Genomic DNA, 18,049 nt, shown 5'->3' on the forward strand with positions numbered 1-18,049 from the left:
AATTAGATCTAGGTAGAATTGCGCTTAAAAATCAGTATTATATCTTAAAGGTTGTTTCTGTACTTTCTAAGGGTGAAATGGTACTTATTACTTTTGTTACTTCATTGAATTTGAGTGACGGCTAATTTTGAAAGTGTCAAATAAAAAATAAAAAATACAATTGTCTTTGTTTTCTCAGTACGTTCCTTTTCAGTCTTTTTTCAGTATTATTGAAATCTATCATAGAGACGTCGTATATTCACACCACGCCAGACATGATGCACAAGGTGCAGGTTTGAACCCAACGCAGACAAAGTAACAATGTGAATTTTAGAAGTTATTGGTTCGTTCTTAATTTCCTTAGACACCACCGAAAAACTGCGAATTACCCAAGCATTTGACTGTGAAGCCAACCCGAATAGAGTTTTCACGCTAATAATATGTCAGACTTTCGTCAGTTAAAAACACTGCGGACCACTTCAACTGACTGGATCAGGAAAACGTGATGGCTCGCGCATGATCTGCGCGGCTCTGAATGGCCTTAGTCCGGTTGGACTTCTTCTGGGTTTTCTCTTCAGTTGGTGCAAAAAAATCCACCCTTCACTACTCATAAGAAAGGATGCGTAGGAAGACGCTCCCGTCTCGGATCAAGTGATAAGTCTTCAATGCCAAACGCAAGCGAGACTCGAAATTTTATTATAATCTCTGTTATAGCGAAGTTTTGAGCATAAGTCCAGCAGAGAAAGTGCTTTAGGCTGGTTTGTTTAGTTTAGAATTCGGGTATTTTTTTCGGCTAGAATACGTTTGATAAGCTCCAAGTTGATCCGCCACTGTCGCAAAATTAAACTGAGTGGACCGAAACGAAACTCATTATAATTTTCTAGTCAAAAATAGAAGTGTCAAATTTATAATCAGGTTACGAAACAAAACAAATAAAATGCGGATATTTGGTTCTCTAGCAAAGAAAGTCGGAGACTTAACCATTAAATATTCGAATTTTCCCGAGTCCTATGTTAAGCGAAGCTATGAGCAGGTGAACACTTCTCCATCGTGTAAAAATAAGCAATGTTTCAAAAGATAACCTACAAAACATTTAATTTCGTTTTATTTATTAGGTTTATTGGAAGAATCCCTCAAACTATCCACAATACCCAAAGGCGCAGATAGCGCGTAAGAAGTACCGATTTACGACGAATAGACCATGGACGAGTCAGTTTCGTATGCAAAACGATCGAAACTTGCACAGAAAGAAAGTCTTCGTTGAACCCATCGGGGAATGGAGTTTCTTTAAGTATGATAACCTTTTTTTTGATAAAATACACAGACTTATTGCGTTATATATTAACTTGCTGTAGTACCATGTTTTTTGCATTACAAATCTTCAAGTAACTGACGACACATTAATATAAGCCTGTGACTATGATCTCCATTTGACTCTAAAATTAATGGAGCAAGTGGAGCAACTTTAATATATACACTATACAGTATTTTGCCAATATATATCTGTAGCAGATCTACCCTTTCTTTCAGAACTTTGTTTTTAACAATTACCTATGTACCACAATGCAATAAATAAACATCTATTTATATCTAAGGTATTTTGCAGTCCCAACACCTATTTAAGTATAGTAATTCTCATTAAAGAAAATGACTTCGGTGCTGAAGTTTTTTTATGTATCTTAAATCTTAATTACTAATAGTTTTCCTATCAATTTGCAGAGGTGATCGCGTTGAGGTGATGGTGGGTAGAGACAAAGGCAAGCAGGGAATAGTCAGCCAGGTGATCCAGGAACGCAATTGGGTCATAGTTGAGGGTCTCAACACACATTTGAGAGTTGTAAGTTTTGAGTTTTATCTGTGCTAGTATTATTAAAATGCAATCAACATCAAAATGGAGGAGGTTATCAATTCATCATTATTTTCTGTTTTTATGTTTGCTACCTCAGAACCTAGGACTGGATGAACTGATTTTTTTGATTCAACATTATTATTATTTCTATTGTATTTCTTGGACTAAACTGGTGGACAACTTTTACCACCACAAATAATTTTAAAGATACTACTTTTTTTACTACCACAGACATTCATTTTTAGCACAGAATATGTGTAATTTTTGTATGATCTGATAATATCTTGCTTTTTACCTAGTTATCTTTAAGAAATGACTATTGCTTAAATAATTTTCCATATAATTTTATTTTTCTATTAATTTTGTGTTTCATACTTGGTAAATTTTCAGGTGGGCAAAGACAAAACCTTCCCCGGTATCACAATTCAGTCAGAGGCTCCTCTCTTAGTGACAACGGGAGTGAAGCTTGTAGACCCGGAGACCTTGAAACCCACAGAAATTGAGTGGAGATACACTGAAGAGGGTGATAAGGTAAGTAAGAGATCTTTAAATTTTAGAGATTCCATTTTAACTTTTCCTATGGTTGGAGTCTTTCTTATAGAGTTGATGTTGGTCTTGTGGTTAGTGGCCCTGACTGCTATACCAGAGGTTGTGGGCTTGATACCCACTAGGATTGATTCAGTAAAAGTCTATATAATCATATCCACTCTCTATTCACAGGTGCGCGTCTCCCTGGACAGTAGTAGAATAATCCCTATACCAAAGTCAGCGGAGGAGACTATGGACTTCAAGAGCAAAGAGCTGTACATTGAGAATGTTGACAAGGATACTGTCAGTGAAGATGCTACCAAGGTAACACAATCATAACCAGTCAAGTGCAGGCTGGAAGCTCAAAACTGTGTAATCTGTACAGCTAGGCTAAAGTATTGGGAAACGATTAAATTTGGGGATGGGCGTAACAGTAATACGATTGTCAAAATGTTAACAGTCTACCTATAAAGGTTTATGAATTACAGCCTGGTGACATACGGCAGGACTGATGGTGGTGATTCAGTAATAGGGTTAAATTTTTGCCCTAAGAGTAAAAATCGAGGTTCAGCGACGATAAATTGATTCATAAATTTAATGGGTGAAAAATTTAGCTTGCAAATTGGTTTTTCTACATCCTGTTTACATGTTACCCTCAATTTCACAAGTCTGACTCGCACTGGACCATTGTTTACTCCTTTTAATACTACTACTTTTCTCATGCGAGAACTGCTTTCGGATATATGTTATTCTCTGTTCTAATAGATCTATTACCTCCCCTCCACAGATAACATTCGCGCCAAAACTCCGCACTTTTGAAATGGATATTATGGAAGAAATGGGAATCGAAGAAGACCGAGTTCCCGCCAAATCATACTGGTATTAATGTAAAATGTAATGTAGTTATATTATAGATTATTGTGGAATAAAGAGTTTTATTGAAATTCGGGCTATGGAACAATTTGACGGATGATGAGCTGCGTCAACATTATCAATTAAACATTTATGTACACACTAAGTAGTTAAAAAAAACAACATAACATAATAGTACCTTATGTTAGAGCAGATAAGTTTGTAACATTTTTTTTTACAAGACATCTTATAAGAGTCTGATCAGCAACAGTTGGTGATAAGGTTTTTAAAAAGACATACATGAATTAAAGTCCGTTGCACTATTTAGGCTTAAGACAATAAGCTTGACACCTATATCCCATGTGTAAGTACTTAAAAAGGTAAATAATCAATGCGTCTTTTTGTACAAACACAAATATTAACATAATTAAGTGGTATTATTATTATTATTGTAATACTAGCTGTTGCCCGCGATTTCGTTCCCGTGGGTAGAAGATATAAGTTATGATTTATACCTGCCCTGTTTTTTCACATTTTCCATTGTAACTATCTTCGCTCCTATTAGTCGCAGCGTGATGGTTTATAGCCTAAAGCCTTCCTCGATTAATGCTCTATTTAACACAAAAAGAATTTTTCAATTTGGACCAGTAGTTCCTGAGATTAGCGCGTTCAAACAAACAAACAAACAAACAAACTCTTCAGCTTTATATATTAGTATAGAATAGATATAGATTACTACAGATATAGATTACATCGTTTTTATTCTAAGACACCATATTGACAACCGGGCAAGTAAAATATAGAATTTCCAAATACTTTAAAATCGCCAACGACCGACTAGCTCGGTCGTTGGCGAGGTGATCAATTCTCAAACTTTCCGTATATGGGAGAAGGCTAGCTGTGGGACATCAAAGTAACTGTAACTACAGAGTGGGTATTTTATATCAAGGTAGTTACAGGTCTACTTTCCTATAAAACAAGACTTATGTTATCAGACATTACGTTTAACACTATCCTATCCTATCCAGTATCCTAAACATAATAAAACCTTTCAATTTCGATTTTCACTTAATATATTTATACAGACACCTATTACCCATAAAAATTATGTTACCAAATAAAGAGTACGGCATTTTCGACATAACTATTGTTCGGTCCGGTGTGGATTATCTTTTATCAAATGTGTTATGAGTCCTTAGAGTAGCAAATTCAGTTGGAATAGATTTTGACCATCAATAATCAATACAAATCTTGTGTATTATTTTACTCATAGTAAAAAGTAAGGTGTAGTTTTAAGACTATGGTGGTAATGTCAATTAATCGCAATAAAAAGTAAAAAAAAGCAAATAATGTTTTTCTTTTTAAAGGTTTTTAGTGTTCAGTCATCATAAGTCGTCGAAAATTATATATTTTTTTAACATATTTGTGTAGAAACGGAAATAGTGTAGTTGAGGTAATGTAGCAGAGTAGCAGTAGAGTAGATAAGGTCTAGAAAATGAATCAGTTGTATTCGCAGCTACTAGTGACATCTAGGATTATTCACATGTAGCATTAAAAGTGTGTTTACTCTGCACGACGCCATCTATTGTTAATTTTTGTAAGTTTTTGCAGCTAAAAGAATCATATCATCATGTATTTTACTTCTCCTATCGCCAACGTCCATACCACGTTGAATACACCGGTTCTCGTCCGATCACCGAAGTTAAGCAACATCGGGCGCGGTTAGTACTTGGATGGGTGACCGCCTGGGAATACCGCGTGTCGTTGGCTTTTTGCTGCACTGTAATTTTTTTGCTTATTATGTATATGAAGTTTCTCAAAAAATGTGAAATTACTTTTATAGTAGATCGATTTGTTTTTACCTTTCTTAAGTTTTGCCAAAGGTTAGGTTAGTTGCATTTTATTTTCAGTTTAATGATATTGAAAAAATAAAGTTTTGTCTTGAACATCCTTCATCATCATCATCATCATCAGCCTTTAGTAGTCCACTGCTGGACATAGGCCTCCCCAATGCCATAGCGCCCTGTCTTCGGCTTGCCGCATCCAGCATCCGCCTGCGGTCTTTCGCAACATCCTTAATTTGTTTTAAAAAATTGACATTTTATTTCTATTTTGGCGTTTTTTATTGCGTAATTGTGCCGTAAAACAGTTTATTTACAATCGTAATCATGTCGGTTTTTCTTTACCTACATACTGTATCCCTATTGAATGTTACTTTTATAAAACTTTTTGATTTAAGTTCAAATTCTGGCTTGTTTTTGTGTATTTCGATTTCACCATCGCCAACGTCCATACCACGTTGAATACACCGGTTCTCGTCCGATCACCGAAGTTAAGCAACATCGGGCGCGGTTAGTACTTGGATGGGTGACCGCCTGGGAATACCGCGTGTCGTTGGCTTTTTGCTTTTTAGTGGAAATTTGCTTATAATTTTATCACATGATTTTTATGTAGGCCTTAATTATTAATTTATATTCCCCATTACGCGTTGTTTTCCTGTTTATTTGAACTATGTATATATTCTTTCTTAATATCCAGAATAATTAGCTAGTAAAAATTCTCGGTATTTAAAATCAGGCTTTACTTGGACTTTGTATAGCGATCTGTGTAATTTTTAATGTACCTAAAAATATTTGATTGCTGTGTCATGTTAATATGTACTTAATTTAATACCTATGATTTATGACTGTTAAGGGGTCAATGTACAAAGTAATATTATGATTTTAAATGGGCCTTGGTATCACGGTAAATTCATTTGAAACAACATAGAATATCGCGTTATTCATATGATTGCCTACAGGCGGCAAATTTTGGTCGTTTTTTTGTTGAAGTCGGGGGTTCTGTGGGCCCAAGCACAAACGTGTATGTGTTCATATAACACATAACTGTGTTATGAGCATGTTTTAAAGGGGCGGGAATGTTTCGAAGATCTAGTATAGTCTATGTCTACAATTCCGCCCTGGGCTCCAATTATGCTTTTGAAATTGGTCGATGAATGAATAGAAATTGGATTAAAATGACACTATTATTGTTACCATTTTCCAAAAAAATAATTGGAAATTCAGTATGGGGCGGAACATTCACGGTCAATATAATAAATTTCTGGTGATTGTGTTAGAAAAATGCTTATTAAAATACGAATAGTGTCAAATTAATTCTAATTGCTCTTCATTCATCGGCCATTGTAAATTGCGGGTTTGAAGACCCGCAGACGTGTTCGTCGTTTGAAGAAGTCAATAAATAGTAAGTAATATGACCATAAGTAATATAATAATAAAAAAACAATTCGCTTGTGTCGATGTATTTCGACTCACAAGTCGCCAACGTCCATACCACGTTGAATACACCGGTTCTCGTCCGATCACCGAAGTTAAGCAACATCGGGCGCGGTTAGTACTTGGATGGGTGACCGCCTGGGAATACCGCGTGTCGTTGGCCTTTTGCTTTTTATATTTCTAACTGATTTCTAAATGACGCGTTTTTGCTATTTGAATAACGTTTTTATTTTGGTCAATAAGCCTTTTTTTACGACGTATTGCTTAAGATTGTTTGTATTTTAGGTATTTCATGAGTAGGTACCTAAGTTGCCAGTTATCAGTATTATAATTTACGAATTTACGTACACACAACTTCTCCTCGGTAAGACAGAACATTATGACAATTAAGTATGTACAAAGGCACAGTGGGTTAAAAGAAATTTCTTTCATCTTTAAATATTATTAAAAGTTATAAAAGAAAAAGCCTGTCGACGCCAAAGCGCATGAGGCAGACAGATTGCGGCTATTTTTCCTCATCTACGCGCTCCTAATATTTTGAGACTAATATCCGGTGCTTCGGCAGACAGCGTTGCCGAATATTCGGTATTCGCCAAAATCACAATTCGTCGTAACTCTACTATCGAGATCTATAATAATTCAAAAGGCATTTTTGAACGTCACAGGTATCACCCCTCCCCCTTTACCTATACCGCGTCAAGTATGGATTCCTGTTTGTTGATGAAATATCCGGAATCATTATGAACTATGGTTTAATTTAAAATTATTTTTAGAGAATATTTACACACTATAGCTGGGCCCCATTTCTGCTGTTACAATAGCCGATGAATTAATGAAAATTGACTCAAAACGACACTTTTCGTATTCTTTTAAGCATTTTACTTACACAGTAATTAAAAATTTAGTGTGGGACGGTACACTCATAGTCAATACAATGAATTTTCAATTATTATATTGGCATAATGCTTAACAGGTTAAGAATAATTTCAAATTTAACCCAATTGCCAGTCATTCAGGAATTGGGGCCTGTTGTTGTATTTGTCGTTTAAAAATAAGTGTAAGAAAATAGAGTTAACGAACAGTAAATAGTTGTGACCTTCAGCTAAAGTAATTAAAGTAATTCGCTTGTTGCGATGTATTTCGTTGACGTTATCGCCAACGTCCATACCACGTTGAATACACCGGTTCTCGTCCGATCACCGAAGTTAAGCAACATCAGGCGCGGTTAGTACTTGGATGGGTGACCGCCTGGGAATACCGCGTGTCGTTGGCTTTTTGCTGCCTTTACCTTTTTTTGCTTATTATTATATGAAGTTTCTCAAAAAATGTGAAATTACTTTTATAGTAGATCGATTTGTTTTTTACCTTTCTTAAGTTTTGCCAAAGGTTAGGTTAGTTGCATTTTATTTTCAGTTTAATGATATTGAAAAAATAAAGTTTTGTCTTGAACATCCTTCATCATCATCATCATCATCAGCCTTTAGTAGTCCACTGCTGGACATAGGCCTCCCCAATGCCATAGCGCCCTGTCTTCGGCTTGCCGCATCCAGCTTCCGCCTGCGGTCTTTCGCAACATCCTTAATTTGTTTTAAAAAATTGACATTTTATTTCTATTTTGGCGTTTTTTATTGCGTAATTGTGCCGTAAAACAGTTTATTTACAATCGTAATCATGTCGGTTTTCCTTTACCTACATACTGTATCCCTATTGAATGTTACTTTTATAAAACTTTTTGATTTAAGTTCAAATTCAGATAGCTCCAAATGAAATTCCTGGGCCCCGATTCCGCTATTTGAAATGAATGAGTGAAAATTGGATTGCAATGACACTATTCATATTGTCCTATGCATTTTGCTATCATAATAATTGGAAATTCATTACGGGGCGAAACACTCACCGTCAATACAATAGATTTTCAATTATGAAATGCTTAGGTGAATACGAATATTGTAATTTAAATCCAATTTCCATTCATTTATCGGGAATTTTAAATAGCGGAAATTGCCGGATTTGGCTCAGCTGATAAAACGGATAGAAATTGTCTAATAATCTACTTCGCTTGTTTTTGTGTATTTCGATTTCGCCATCGCCAACGTCCATACCACGTTGAATACACCAGTTCTCGTCCGATCACCGAAGTTAAGCAACATCGGGCGCGGTTAGTACTTGGATGGGTGACCGCCTGGGAATACCGCGTGTCGTTGGCTTTTTGCTAATCTTGATTTTTTAACATTATTACTTCTTAATTCTTATTAAGTTGTATGTCAAAATTAGTCAGTATCGAGAGGAAGACAAGTAATTAGAGATGCGCCGAATAGTGGTTTCACCGAATAACCGAATGCCGAATACTATTCGGTTTAAAGTTTACCCAACCGAATATTCGGCCGAACTATTCGGTTAAAAATTTTATTGCCTCGCCGCGTAAACAGGTTTCAACATGTCCTTACTAGCTTAAACATTTAAAAACTGTTATTTTTTAAGTTTTAACTGTTTAGTTTCAGAAATAAATATTACTAGCTTTTCGCCCGCGTCGAGGTCGGTTATATCGCGTTTCCAAGAGAACTCTTCAAAAGTCCGGGATAAAAACTATTCTTTATTCTTTCTCAAGGTCAACTCTATTTCTGTACCAAATTTCATTACAATCTGTTGAGTGGTTTAGACGTGAAAGCGTAACAGACAGACAGAGTTACTTTCGCATTTATAATATTAGTAGGGATTATTTATTATCTTGATCTATGGTTGAAATATTTTGTGTGGAGGTCTAAAAGTATAATTTATGATTGAAGACTGATTAAAGCGTTTTTAAAATTAAAACAAATATTGACTAGAAAGTTGTAAGTAAAATGTTGTTGTTTAAGAAATAAACATGTTGATTTTTGGTTAGGTAATTCAACCATTTTTTCATAGTATTTCGTAGACTTATAACAAAATAAGTTATATCTTTTAGTTCTACATCGGGTAATGTGGCGGAGAAAAAAAGAACCGAATATATTCGGCCCAAACCGAATAATTCGGCCGAATACGAATAGTGAAAAAAATGCCGAATACGCCGAATACCGAATACCGAATAGTTATTCGGCGCATCTCTACAAGTAATATATTCTAAGATGTAAAAAAAACTGTTTTGTATATCCTTATTTTTTTCTTAAAAAGTGTATCTTAGTATTATTTAAATTATTTTGTCTTCATTGTTAAATAGTTCCCTCAAATAATCTATACTCTATACTTACTAATATATAAAGTTGAAGAGTTTGTTTGTTTGTTTGAACGCGCTAATCTCAGGAACTACTGGTCCAAATTCAAAAATTCTTTTTGTGTTGAATAGACCATTCATCGAGGAAGGCTTTAGGCTATAAACCATCACCCTGCGACTAATAGGAGCGAAGATACAATGGAAAATGTGAAAAAAATAGGGCAGGTATAAATCGTAACTTAATTCTTCTACCCACGGGGACGAAGTCGCGGGCAACAGCTAGTTTAATATACATTTGTTTTCCTTCCGGTCTTCCTTCGCCTACTCAACGTATATTGTACTTTACATTTATAAAACTTTTCTATATAAGTTAAAATTATGATAACACCATATAAAATACCTGGGCCCCAATTCCTCTCATTACAATTGCCGATGAATGAATGGAAGTTGGATTAAATGACACAATTCATATTGTCTTAAGCACACAATGATTGGAAATTCAGTACGGGGTGAAACACTACATGAATTTCAAACTATGAATCCAATTTCCATTCATATATCGGCCATAGTAAATATTGGAATTGAGGCCTTGGAATCCAACAGCTGATGTAATAGATTGGAAATTTTCTACTTACAACTTCGTTTCTTTCAATGTATTTCGATACTGCTATCGCCAACGTCCATACCACGTTGAATACACCGGTTCTCGTCCGATCACCGAAGTTAAGCAACATCGGGCGCGGTTAGTACTTGGATGGGTGACCGCCTGGGAATACCGCGTGTCGTTGGCTTTTTGCTACCTGTTACCACTTTTTTTCTTATTATGTATGTCAAGTTTCTCTTAAATATGGAATTCCTTCTTTATTTGATTGATTTATTTGTTTTTTTCTTAAGTTTAGCCACAGGCTACTATTTTATTTTCGGTGTACTGATATTGAAAAAAGAACCTATTTTCATGAATAAATCTTTTTTTATTTGTCATTTTATTATAATTTTGGTCATAATTGGCTAGTTGTGCTGTAAAACAGTTTTATTTACATGCGTTCTGTACCTCTACCATGAGTTGCCATCGAAAACGTCAATGACGTTACTACAGTCGATAGCGTATAAACGCGGTTCGAATAGTTTTCAATCGGACTCATACCATGAGTTTAAAAAACCTTGACGCGCTCGCTATCGAGAGCTCGATTGTTATTGTAGTATTCGTGTTGTCATACTTGTCATGTTGTCGACCGTGCCTAACTTCACGCCTAATGTAGTTGTTTCTTTCTAACGTTGCTTAAAAGACAGAGTAAGATATATATTCCCGAAAAAGCTTCAAATCTACATTAATTATTTCATGCAGGACTACGGTAAACTCGATCGAAACCTTGTATGAATAACAACACATAAAAAAATATTGATTTTGAGTCGACAACATATATCCGCAGATTTTGGATTATGGAGAATTTCGTTAAATTGCGATGGCAAAAAACAAACCGCTCAAGTCGCCATCTTTGCCGTCGAAGTTTCGCAAAGTGTTTTTTTTTTTAATTATGCGGTTGATGTAGATATACGAACTCTTTTGATATCACAAATAGATGGACACTTTTCTTCTTGCTCTTTTGGGTTTTAGTAATTTTTCATTATTAAATTGAAAGCGGTGTCGTGGGTACCTAGGAATGGTTATGTGGCGCAACTTTGGGGAGTACCTATGGCTTGCGATTGATCGCGATCGTTTTGTTGAATTGTTTCATATACAGATAAACTGTGCATCTATTGAAACTAATATTATAAATGCGAAAATTTCTCTGTCTGTCTGTCTCGCTTTCACGCCAATCCTACTGAACCGATTGTATTGAATTTGACAGAAAGCCTGATGGAAACGGGGACCACCGAACGCTATAAACTGAAGTCCACGTGGACGGAGTCCTGGGCTACAGCTAGTGTTTGAATAGTCCTAATAATTTTAAACTTCATAGAGCATAAAATATTCAGTATATTTTAATATAATGTAATATTACTTAATGAACTATTGGTTGGGGTGGGGCCCTCTGTGAACGCTGACTTATTTCCAGCGTTTCCTTAATAATGAATTTATGTGTGTATGTTTCATTGTAAAAAAGTGACAGCGTGTATTCAATGTAAATTGACTTTTAACTAGTGCTACTTGATTTTAAATACTCTCTTGCCGACATGATTCTCACAAGAAATACTCAAAACTAAACAATTACTATAAACCGAATACCGTTTCACACCTTGTTTAGCAAGTGAGTTACTTAACTACAATCGTAATGGTATTTGTCGATACCATCTGTCAAATTTGTGACTCATGGTACCGTTTTCTTAGAGAAACCACCGCAAAACGTTACGCGCTCGCTACTCGCTGTCGAAGACGTTTTGAATGTTTCGATAGGTTTTATTTGTCAACTCATACTACCGATTTTAGTTTGTCAAGTGACCGCTAGGGGCGCTGTACATTTTGTCATAGATATTTTTTACGCAGACGCTAGCGAGCCCGGTCGCTCAAAACTCATGGTAGAGGTACAGATATCAACCAGTATTCCTTCGCAACTCACTGTATCCTCATTGAATGTTAATTTTACAGAACTTTTTGATTTAAGTTTAAATTTTGATAACTCCAAATGAAGTTTTAGTGCCCAATTCCGTTATTTATAATGAATGAATGGAAATTAAATTGTAATGACACAATTCATATTCTCCTAAGAATTTTGCGATCATAATAATTGGAAATTCAGTACGGGGCGGAACACTCACTCACTGTCAATACAATGAATTTCCAATTATGAAATGTTTAGGAGAATACGAGTAGTGTAATTTTTAATCCAATTGCCATTCATTCATCGGCCATTGTAAATAGCGGAATTGATGACCCGCTGACGGGTTCGTTTAAAGAAGTGTTAGCCAATAAATTTGAGTTCGAAAACAGTAGGTAAGTAATATTATTATGGCCGTAAGTAATTTTAGTAATAAAAAAAAACAATTCGCTTCTGGCGATGTATTTCACTTTACATGTCGCCAACGTCCATACCACGTTGAATACACCGGTTCTCGTCCGATCACCGAAGTTAAGCAACATCGGGCGCGGTTAGTACTTGGATGGGTGACCGCCTGGGAATACCGCGTGTCGTTGGCTTTTTGCTTGTGCTTGTTTTTACTTTTACAAGCTCCAAAGGGGTTTTCTTATGACATCTTTTCTTTATGTTTGCTAAGACAGTTCGACCAACCGTTGCTCGTACTTTTTCTTTAGTTACTGGATTTGCCCGGTAACGAAATAATAACGTACTTATTTAAATGTTTTCTTTAGTAAATTTCCTTTTCAAGATTGTCTTTTAAATTTGGATTTAATAAGCAGTGTCATTTTGTAGTGGTTTTTCTCTACTGGAAAATGCACCATTTCACGATCGTGTTCAATCCTTACTTCTTGATGATTGAATACCTGCAAAATTTAAACCGTTTTTGAATTTATTTACCGTCAAATTCTACGTTTGCGCATGACTGGCAACGTACAGTATTGAAAGAATATGTTATATTATGCACTGTAATTATGTGGTATTTATATTTATGATCGCCGTGAAATGTGATCTTGAACTTCAATGATAACAGGAACAGGACACCCAAAACGAAAACTCATTGGATTTTTTTTTAGCTAATATTAGAGATGCGCCTAATATTCGTTTGGTATTCGGTATTTTTCCACTGGTTGTGGGTTCGGCCGAATTATTCGGTTTTAGTGCCAAATATTTTCGGTTTAGGTATTTTTTTACATCTTAGAACATATAACTACTCTTCCTGTTTCGATACTGACAATTAAATAAAACTAATATGTGGTAAAAATATATCAATAAACTAAAAGTCAATGCACTTATGAGAAACTTCACATACAACGTAATAAGAAGTAATAATTACAAAAGAAATATTTAGCAAAAAGCCAACGACACGCGGTATTCCCAGGCGGTCACCCATCCAAGTACTAACCGCGCCCGATGTTGCTTAACTTCGGTGATCGGACGAGAACCGGTGTATTCAACGTGGTGTGGACGTTGGCGATAACGTGATCAAAATACATCCACTCAAACGAAGTACAAAGACATAACTTCAGGGCCCTGATTCTGCTATTTACAATGTGTGATGAATTAATGGCAATTGGATTAAACTTGAAACTTTATTCTCTTAAACATTTTGACAACAATAATAAATTGGAAATCCATTGTAATCCCGCGAGTGTTCCGCCCCGTTTAGAATTTCTAATTATTGTGCAGGAAAAATGATTAGAATACCACGAATAGTGCCAATTTAATCCAATCTCCATTAATTAATCTGGTGTTGTACATATCAGAATTGGGGCCCAGCTGAGTTACTTCAACAATAATATCTGAAGATAGACCCCCGGAAGAACAGAAGGTCTATATCTATCTATGGTCTGTTTGTACTTACTAACTAATGACCAGGGTTCCAATTCCGCTATTTACAATGCAGTGCGGGACGGGAAACTTACTGCCAGTATACGAGCGGTTTCAAATCTTATCCAATTGCCTATCATTCATGGACCATTGTAAATAGCTGAACTTGGGCCCTGTTGACGTATTTCTCGTTTTAATTAGTGTTGAAAAATAATGTTTTTTTTTTGCGTTTTAGTACAGTAATATGGCCTTCAGCTACAGCAATAATAAAACATACTTCGCTCTTGTCGATGTATTTCCAACTCATTATTGCCAACGTCCATACCACGTTGAATACACCGGTTCTCGTCCGATCACCGAAGTTAAGCAACATCGGGCGCGGTTAGTACTTGGATGGGTGACCGCCTGGGAATACCACGTGTCGTTGGCTTTTTGGCTGCTTATTTTGGCAATTTTTAAATTCATGTGTGTTAAAACATTTAAGCTAAGCGCTGCTCGTCTTGTTGCTTAGTTAGCGGATAAGCATGCCTCGGGCAAATTCAAAACGATTTAAGTAGGGTAGTGGTTTAAACTGAAAAATAAAAATTCACACCCAAATTTTTTTTTAGTTAATATTAGAGATGCGCCTAATATTCGTTTGGTATTCGGTATATTCGGCATTTTTTCCACTGGTTGTTGGTTCGGCCGAATTATTCGGTTTTAGTGCCAAATATTTTCGGTTTAGGTACTTCTATTTTCATGGTTACATAACATGGAATAGACAAGAACTGGAACTGACGGGCACGTTTGTTTTGGAAGATTATGTTTTTTTGTAAGTAAAAAAAAACTTGCGAAGTACATGCTAGTATAGTCGATAAAATCAATTAAACGTGAAATCAAAATGTATTTTAACACATATTTATTTATTGACCTGTAGTATAATTAATTAACATCAATTAAAAACTTAAATCAACATTAAGAAACTTGTGGGTATTATGTTAATTTTATAAGTTTAAAAATTTAAACTTATAAAATGTGCAGTGAAATGGTAAACCGAATAATTCGGCTGAATATCCGGTTCAGTAAAGATTGAACCGAACAATATTCGGTATTCGGTCATTTAATGAAACCACTGTTCGGCGTATCTTAGTATCAGTATTTTAAGATTGTCTTTTATTTGTAAATTAGTGAGCCCTTTTTTCGAAATTAAATAAACACTAATCCAGTCTCTAACATCAATATCAGATTTAGCAGTTGTTCTCATCCTGAAGATGGACGTTTCCACGGTCGAGTTCAATACTTTTTGGTGATAAACCATCTGTGAATGTATTTATGGACAAAGTCTATGTTTGCGCATGGCTTATAAAGAACAGCGTTGAAACAATATATTTACCTAAAATGTGGTATAACTATTTATTTACATGAATAGTCGTCGCGAAATGAGACCTTGAATTACAATGATAGCAGTAGCTACTTAGCTTGTTTCACTGCATTTCGATATCGTTATCGCCAACGTCCATACCACGTTGAATACACCGGTTCTCGTCCGATCACCGAAGTTAAGCAACATCGGGCGCGGTTAGTACTTGGATGGGTGACCGCCTGGGAATACCGCGTGTCGTTGGCTTTTTGCTGCGATTAAAAACGGACGACCTGCTTCTTTAATTGTGGTAGGTATTTCTTTTTTTATAATCCTACTACTATTATAAAGGCGAAAGTTTGTAAGTATGGATGTATGGATGTTTGTTACTCTTTCACGTAAAAACTACTGAATGGATTTGAATGAAACTTTACCACAATATAGCTTATACATCAGAATAACACATAGGCTACAATTTTTGAGGTTTCTAATGTGAGGTCGTAAAAAAACACATTTTTTGCGCTTACATTGCAAACGCTGACTGAATCCTACAAGGTAGATAGAAGGCAGGTATAAATTATAACTTATATCTTCTAACCACGCGGACGTAGTCGCGGGCAACAGCTAGTTGCTTTATATTTTGTTTGCAAACGTGTTAGGATTTTAAATCGAAACTTGTTGGTTACGCCTCTCCACCCTGGCAAAATTGGACTTAGCTTACTCCGAATACTAATGGAAGAGTCATGTTTAGGGTTCTATCATCAAGCATTTCAGAAATTGATGTTAAGCGATTATAGTAATTAATCGAGTATTGTATATTCTTAAGTTAGATGTGTGTTTACCAAATTTCGTCCAAATGTGCTCAATCATTTTTGCCTGAAGTAACAAATATCCATCAATACTTACAAATTTTCGTCACTTTATAGAATAACATTAGTAGAATATTTTCTTAGTCTAGACGTAACGATCTGTAACTTTCATAGCCAAAATATTAGCCTAGCAACTGAAACGTAATATCTATCCAAAAATAATTACTAAATCAAAAGATTGTGTGATATTACAAGTATATGTCATATTTTACTGATAACCTTTATTAGTCGCAATGTCGTTGCTGCCTGAAACAATTTTCTCGAAAATTTCCTTTCGTTGATAAAAAAATTGTGTCACACGAACAAAATTTTATCGATGTTTGAATTTTCTCGATAATCCCCTTTTACGTAAGATAATTAAATAAACCATAATTCTAATTGTTTCATTTAACAATTTTTGTGTCCGTCTAAAAATAAAACAAGTGATTGGTATTCATTCATGGATGCAAAAAGCCAACGACACGCGGTATTCCCAGGCGGTCACCCATCCAAGTACTAACCGCGCCCGATGTTACTTAACTTCGGTGATCGGACGAGAACCGGTGTATTCAACGTGGTATGGACGTTGGCGATAACACTACCGAAATACAGTGAAACAAGCGAAGTAGCTACTGCTATCATTGAAATTCAAGGTCTCATTTCGCGACGACCATTCATGTAAATAGTTATACCACATTTTGGGTAAATATATTGTTTCAACGCTGTTCTTTATAAGCCATGCGCAAACATAGACTTTGTCCATAAATACATTCACAGATGGTTTATCACCAACAAGTATTGAACTCGACCGTGGAAACGTGCATCTTCAGGATGAGAACAACCGCTAAATCTGATATTGATGTTAGAGACTGGATTAGTGTTTATTTAATTTCGAAAAAAGGGCTCACTAATTTACAAATAAAAGACAATCTTAAAATACTGATACTAAGATACGCCGAATAGTGGTTTCATTAAATAACCGAATACCGAATATTGTTCGGTTCAATCTTTACCGAACCGGATATTCCGCCGAATTATTCGGTTTGCATATCACTGCACATTTTAAAGTTTACAATTTTTAAACTTATAAAATTAACATAATACCCACAAGTTTCTTAATGTTGATTTAAGTTTTTAATTGATGTTAATTAATTATACTACAGGTCAATAAATAAATATGTGTTAAAATACATGTTGATTTCACGTATAATTGATTTTATCGACTATACTAGCATGTACTTCGCAAGTTTTTTTTTTACTTACAAAAAAACATAATCTTCCAAAACAAACGAGTCCGTCAGTTCCAGTTCTTGTCTATTCCATGTCATGAAACCATGAAAATAGAAGTACCTAACAGAATATATTTGGCACTAAAACCGAATAATTCGGCCGAACCAACAAACAGTGGATAAAATGCCGAATATACCAAATACTAAACGAATATTAGGCGCTTAGCTTAATTGTTTAAACAAACATGAATTTAAAAATTTACAAAATTGCCAACATAAGCAGCAAAAGAGCCAACGACACGCGGTATTCCCAGGCGGTCACCCATCCAAGTACTAACCGCGCCCGATGTTGCTTAACTTCGGTGATCGGACGAGAACCGGTGTATTCAACGTGGTATGGACGTTGGCGATGGCGAAACCGAAATACACAAAAACAAGCGAAGTAGATTATTAGACAATTTCTATCCGTTTTATCAGCTGGGCCAAATCCGGCAATTTCCGCTATTTAATATTCCCGATAAATGAATGGAAATTGGATTAAAATTACAATATTC

At 35.5% G+C, this 18,049-nt stretch overlaps 1 protein-coding gene and 12 non-coding genes across 13 annotated transcripts; 10 read left to right on the forward strand and 3 right to left on the reverse strand.

Moving 5' to 3' along the window:
- Positions 1 to 859: 859 nt before the first annotated feature.
- LOC113503156 (probable 39S ribosomal protein L24, mitochondrial) lies at positions 860 to 3,300 on the forward strand. Its single transcript, XM_026884977.1, has 6 exons — positions 860 to 1,012; positions 1,095 to 1,270; positions 1,699 to 1,816; positions 2,219 to 2,359; positions 2,549 to 2,680; positions 3,144 to 3,300. Exons 1-6 carry the CDS (start codon positions 917 to 919, stop codon positions 3,240 to 3,242), a joined length of 762 nt encoding a protein of 253 aa, XP_026740778.1. The 5' UTR covers positions 860 to 916; the 3' UTR covers positions 3,243 to 3,300.
- Positions 3,301 to 4,859: 1,559 nt separating this feature from the next.
- Positions 4,860 to 4,978, forward strand: LOC113503248. The gene has a single exon (XR_003401432.1). It is a non-coding gene; the product is annotated as a 5S ribosomal RNA (ribosomal RNA).
- Positions 4,979 to 5,489: 511 nt separating this feature from the next.
- LOC113503254 lies at positions 5,490 to 5,608 on the forward strand. The gene has a single exon (XR_003401437.1). It is a non-coding gene; the product is annotated as a 5S ribosomal RNA (ribosomal RNA).
- A 919-nt stretch (positions 5,609 to 6,527) lies between these two features.
- LOC113503238 lies at positions 6,528 to 6,646 on the forward strand. Its single transcript, XR_003401422.1, has one exon. It is a non-coding gene; the product is annotated as a 5S ribosomal RNA (ribosomal RNA).
- Positions 6,647 to 7,637: 991 nt separating this feature from the next.
- LOC113503245 lies at positions 7,638 to 7,756 on the forward strand. Its single transcript, XR_003401429.1, has one exon. It is a non-coding gene; the product is annotated as a 5S ribosomal RNA (ribosomal RNA).
- An 815-nt stretch (positions 7,757 to 8,571) lies between these two features.
- LOC113503244 lies at positions 8,572 to 8,690 on the forward strand. Its single transcript, XR_003401428.1, has one exon. It is a non-coding gene; the product is annotated as a 5S ribosomal RNA (ribosomal RNA).
- A 1,658-nt stretch (positions 8,691 to 10,348) lies between these two features.
- On the forward strand, positions 10,349 to 10,467 carry LOC113503255. The gene has a single exon (XR_003401438.1). It is a non-coding gene; the product is annotated as a 5S ribosomal RNA (ribosomal RNA).
- Positions 10,468 to 12,693: 2,226 nt separating this feature from the next.
- Positions 12,694 to 12,812, forward strand: LOC113503227. Its single transcript, XR_003401412.1, has one exon. It is a non-coding gene; the product is annotated as a 5S ribosomal RNA (ribosomal RNA).
- Positions 12,813 to 13,605: 793 nt separating this feature from the next.
- LOC113503242 lies at positions 13,606 to 13,724 on the reverse strand. The gene has a single exon (XR_003401426.1). It is a non-coding gene; the product is annotated as a 5S ribosomal RNA (ribosomal RNA).
- Positions 13,725 to 14,390: 666 nt separating this feature from the next.
- Positions 14,391 to 14,509, forward strand: LOC113503226. The gene has a single exon (XR_003401411.1). It is a non-coding gene; the product is annotated as a 5S ribosomal RNA (ribosomal RNA).
- A 1,057-nt stretch (positions 14,510 to 15,566) lies between these two features.
- LOC113503228 lies at positions 15,567 to 15,685 on the forward strand. The gene has a single exon (XR_003401413.1). It is a non-coding gene; the product is annotated as a 5S ribosomal RNA (ribosomal RNA).
- A 1,053-nt stretch (positions 15,686 to 16,738) lies between these two features.
- On the reverse strand, positions 16,739 to 16,857 carry LOC113503243. The gene has a single exon (XR_003401427.1). It is a non-coding gene; the product is annotated as a 5S ribosomal RNA (ribosomal RNA).
- A 927-nt stretch (positions 16,858 to 17,784) lies between these two features.
- LOC113503229 lies at positions 17,785 to 17,903 on the reverse strand. Its single transcript, XR_003401414.1, has one exon. It is a non-coding gene; the product is annotated as a 5S ribosomal RNA (ribosomal RNA).
- Positions 17,904 to 18,049: the final 146 nt, after the last annotated feature.

Source organism: Trichoplusia ni, chromosome 18 (assembly GCF_003590095.1).
Source record: "Trichoplusia ni isolate ovarian cell line Hi5 chromosome 18, tn1, whole genome shotgun sequence".
Lineage (NCBI taxonomy): Eukaryota > Metazoa > Arthropoda > Insecta > Lepidoptera > Noctuidae > Trichoplusia > Trichoplusia ni.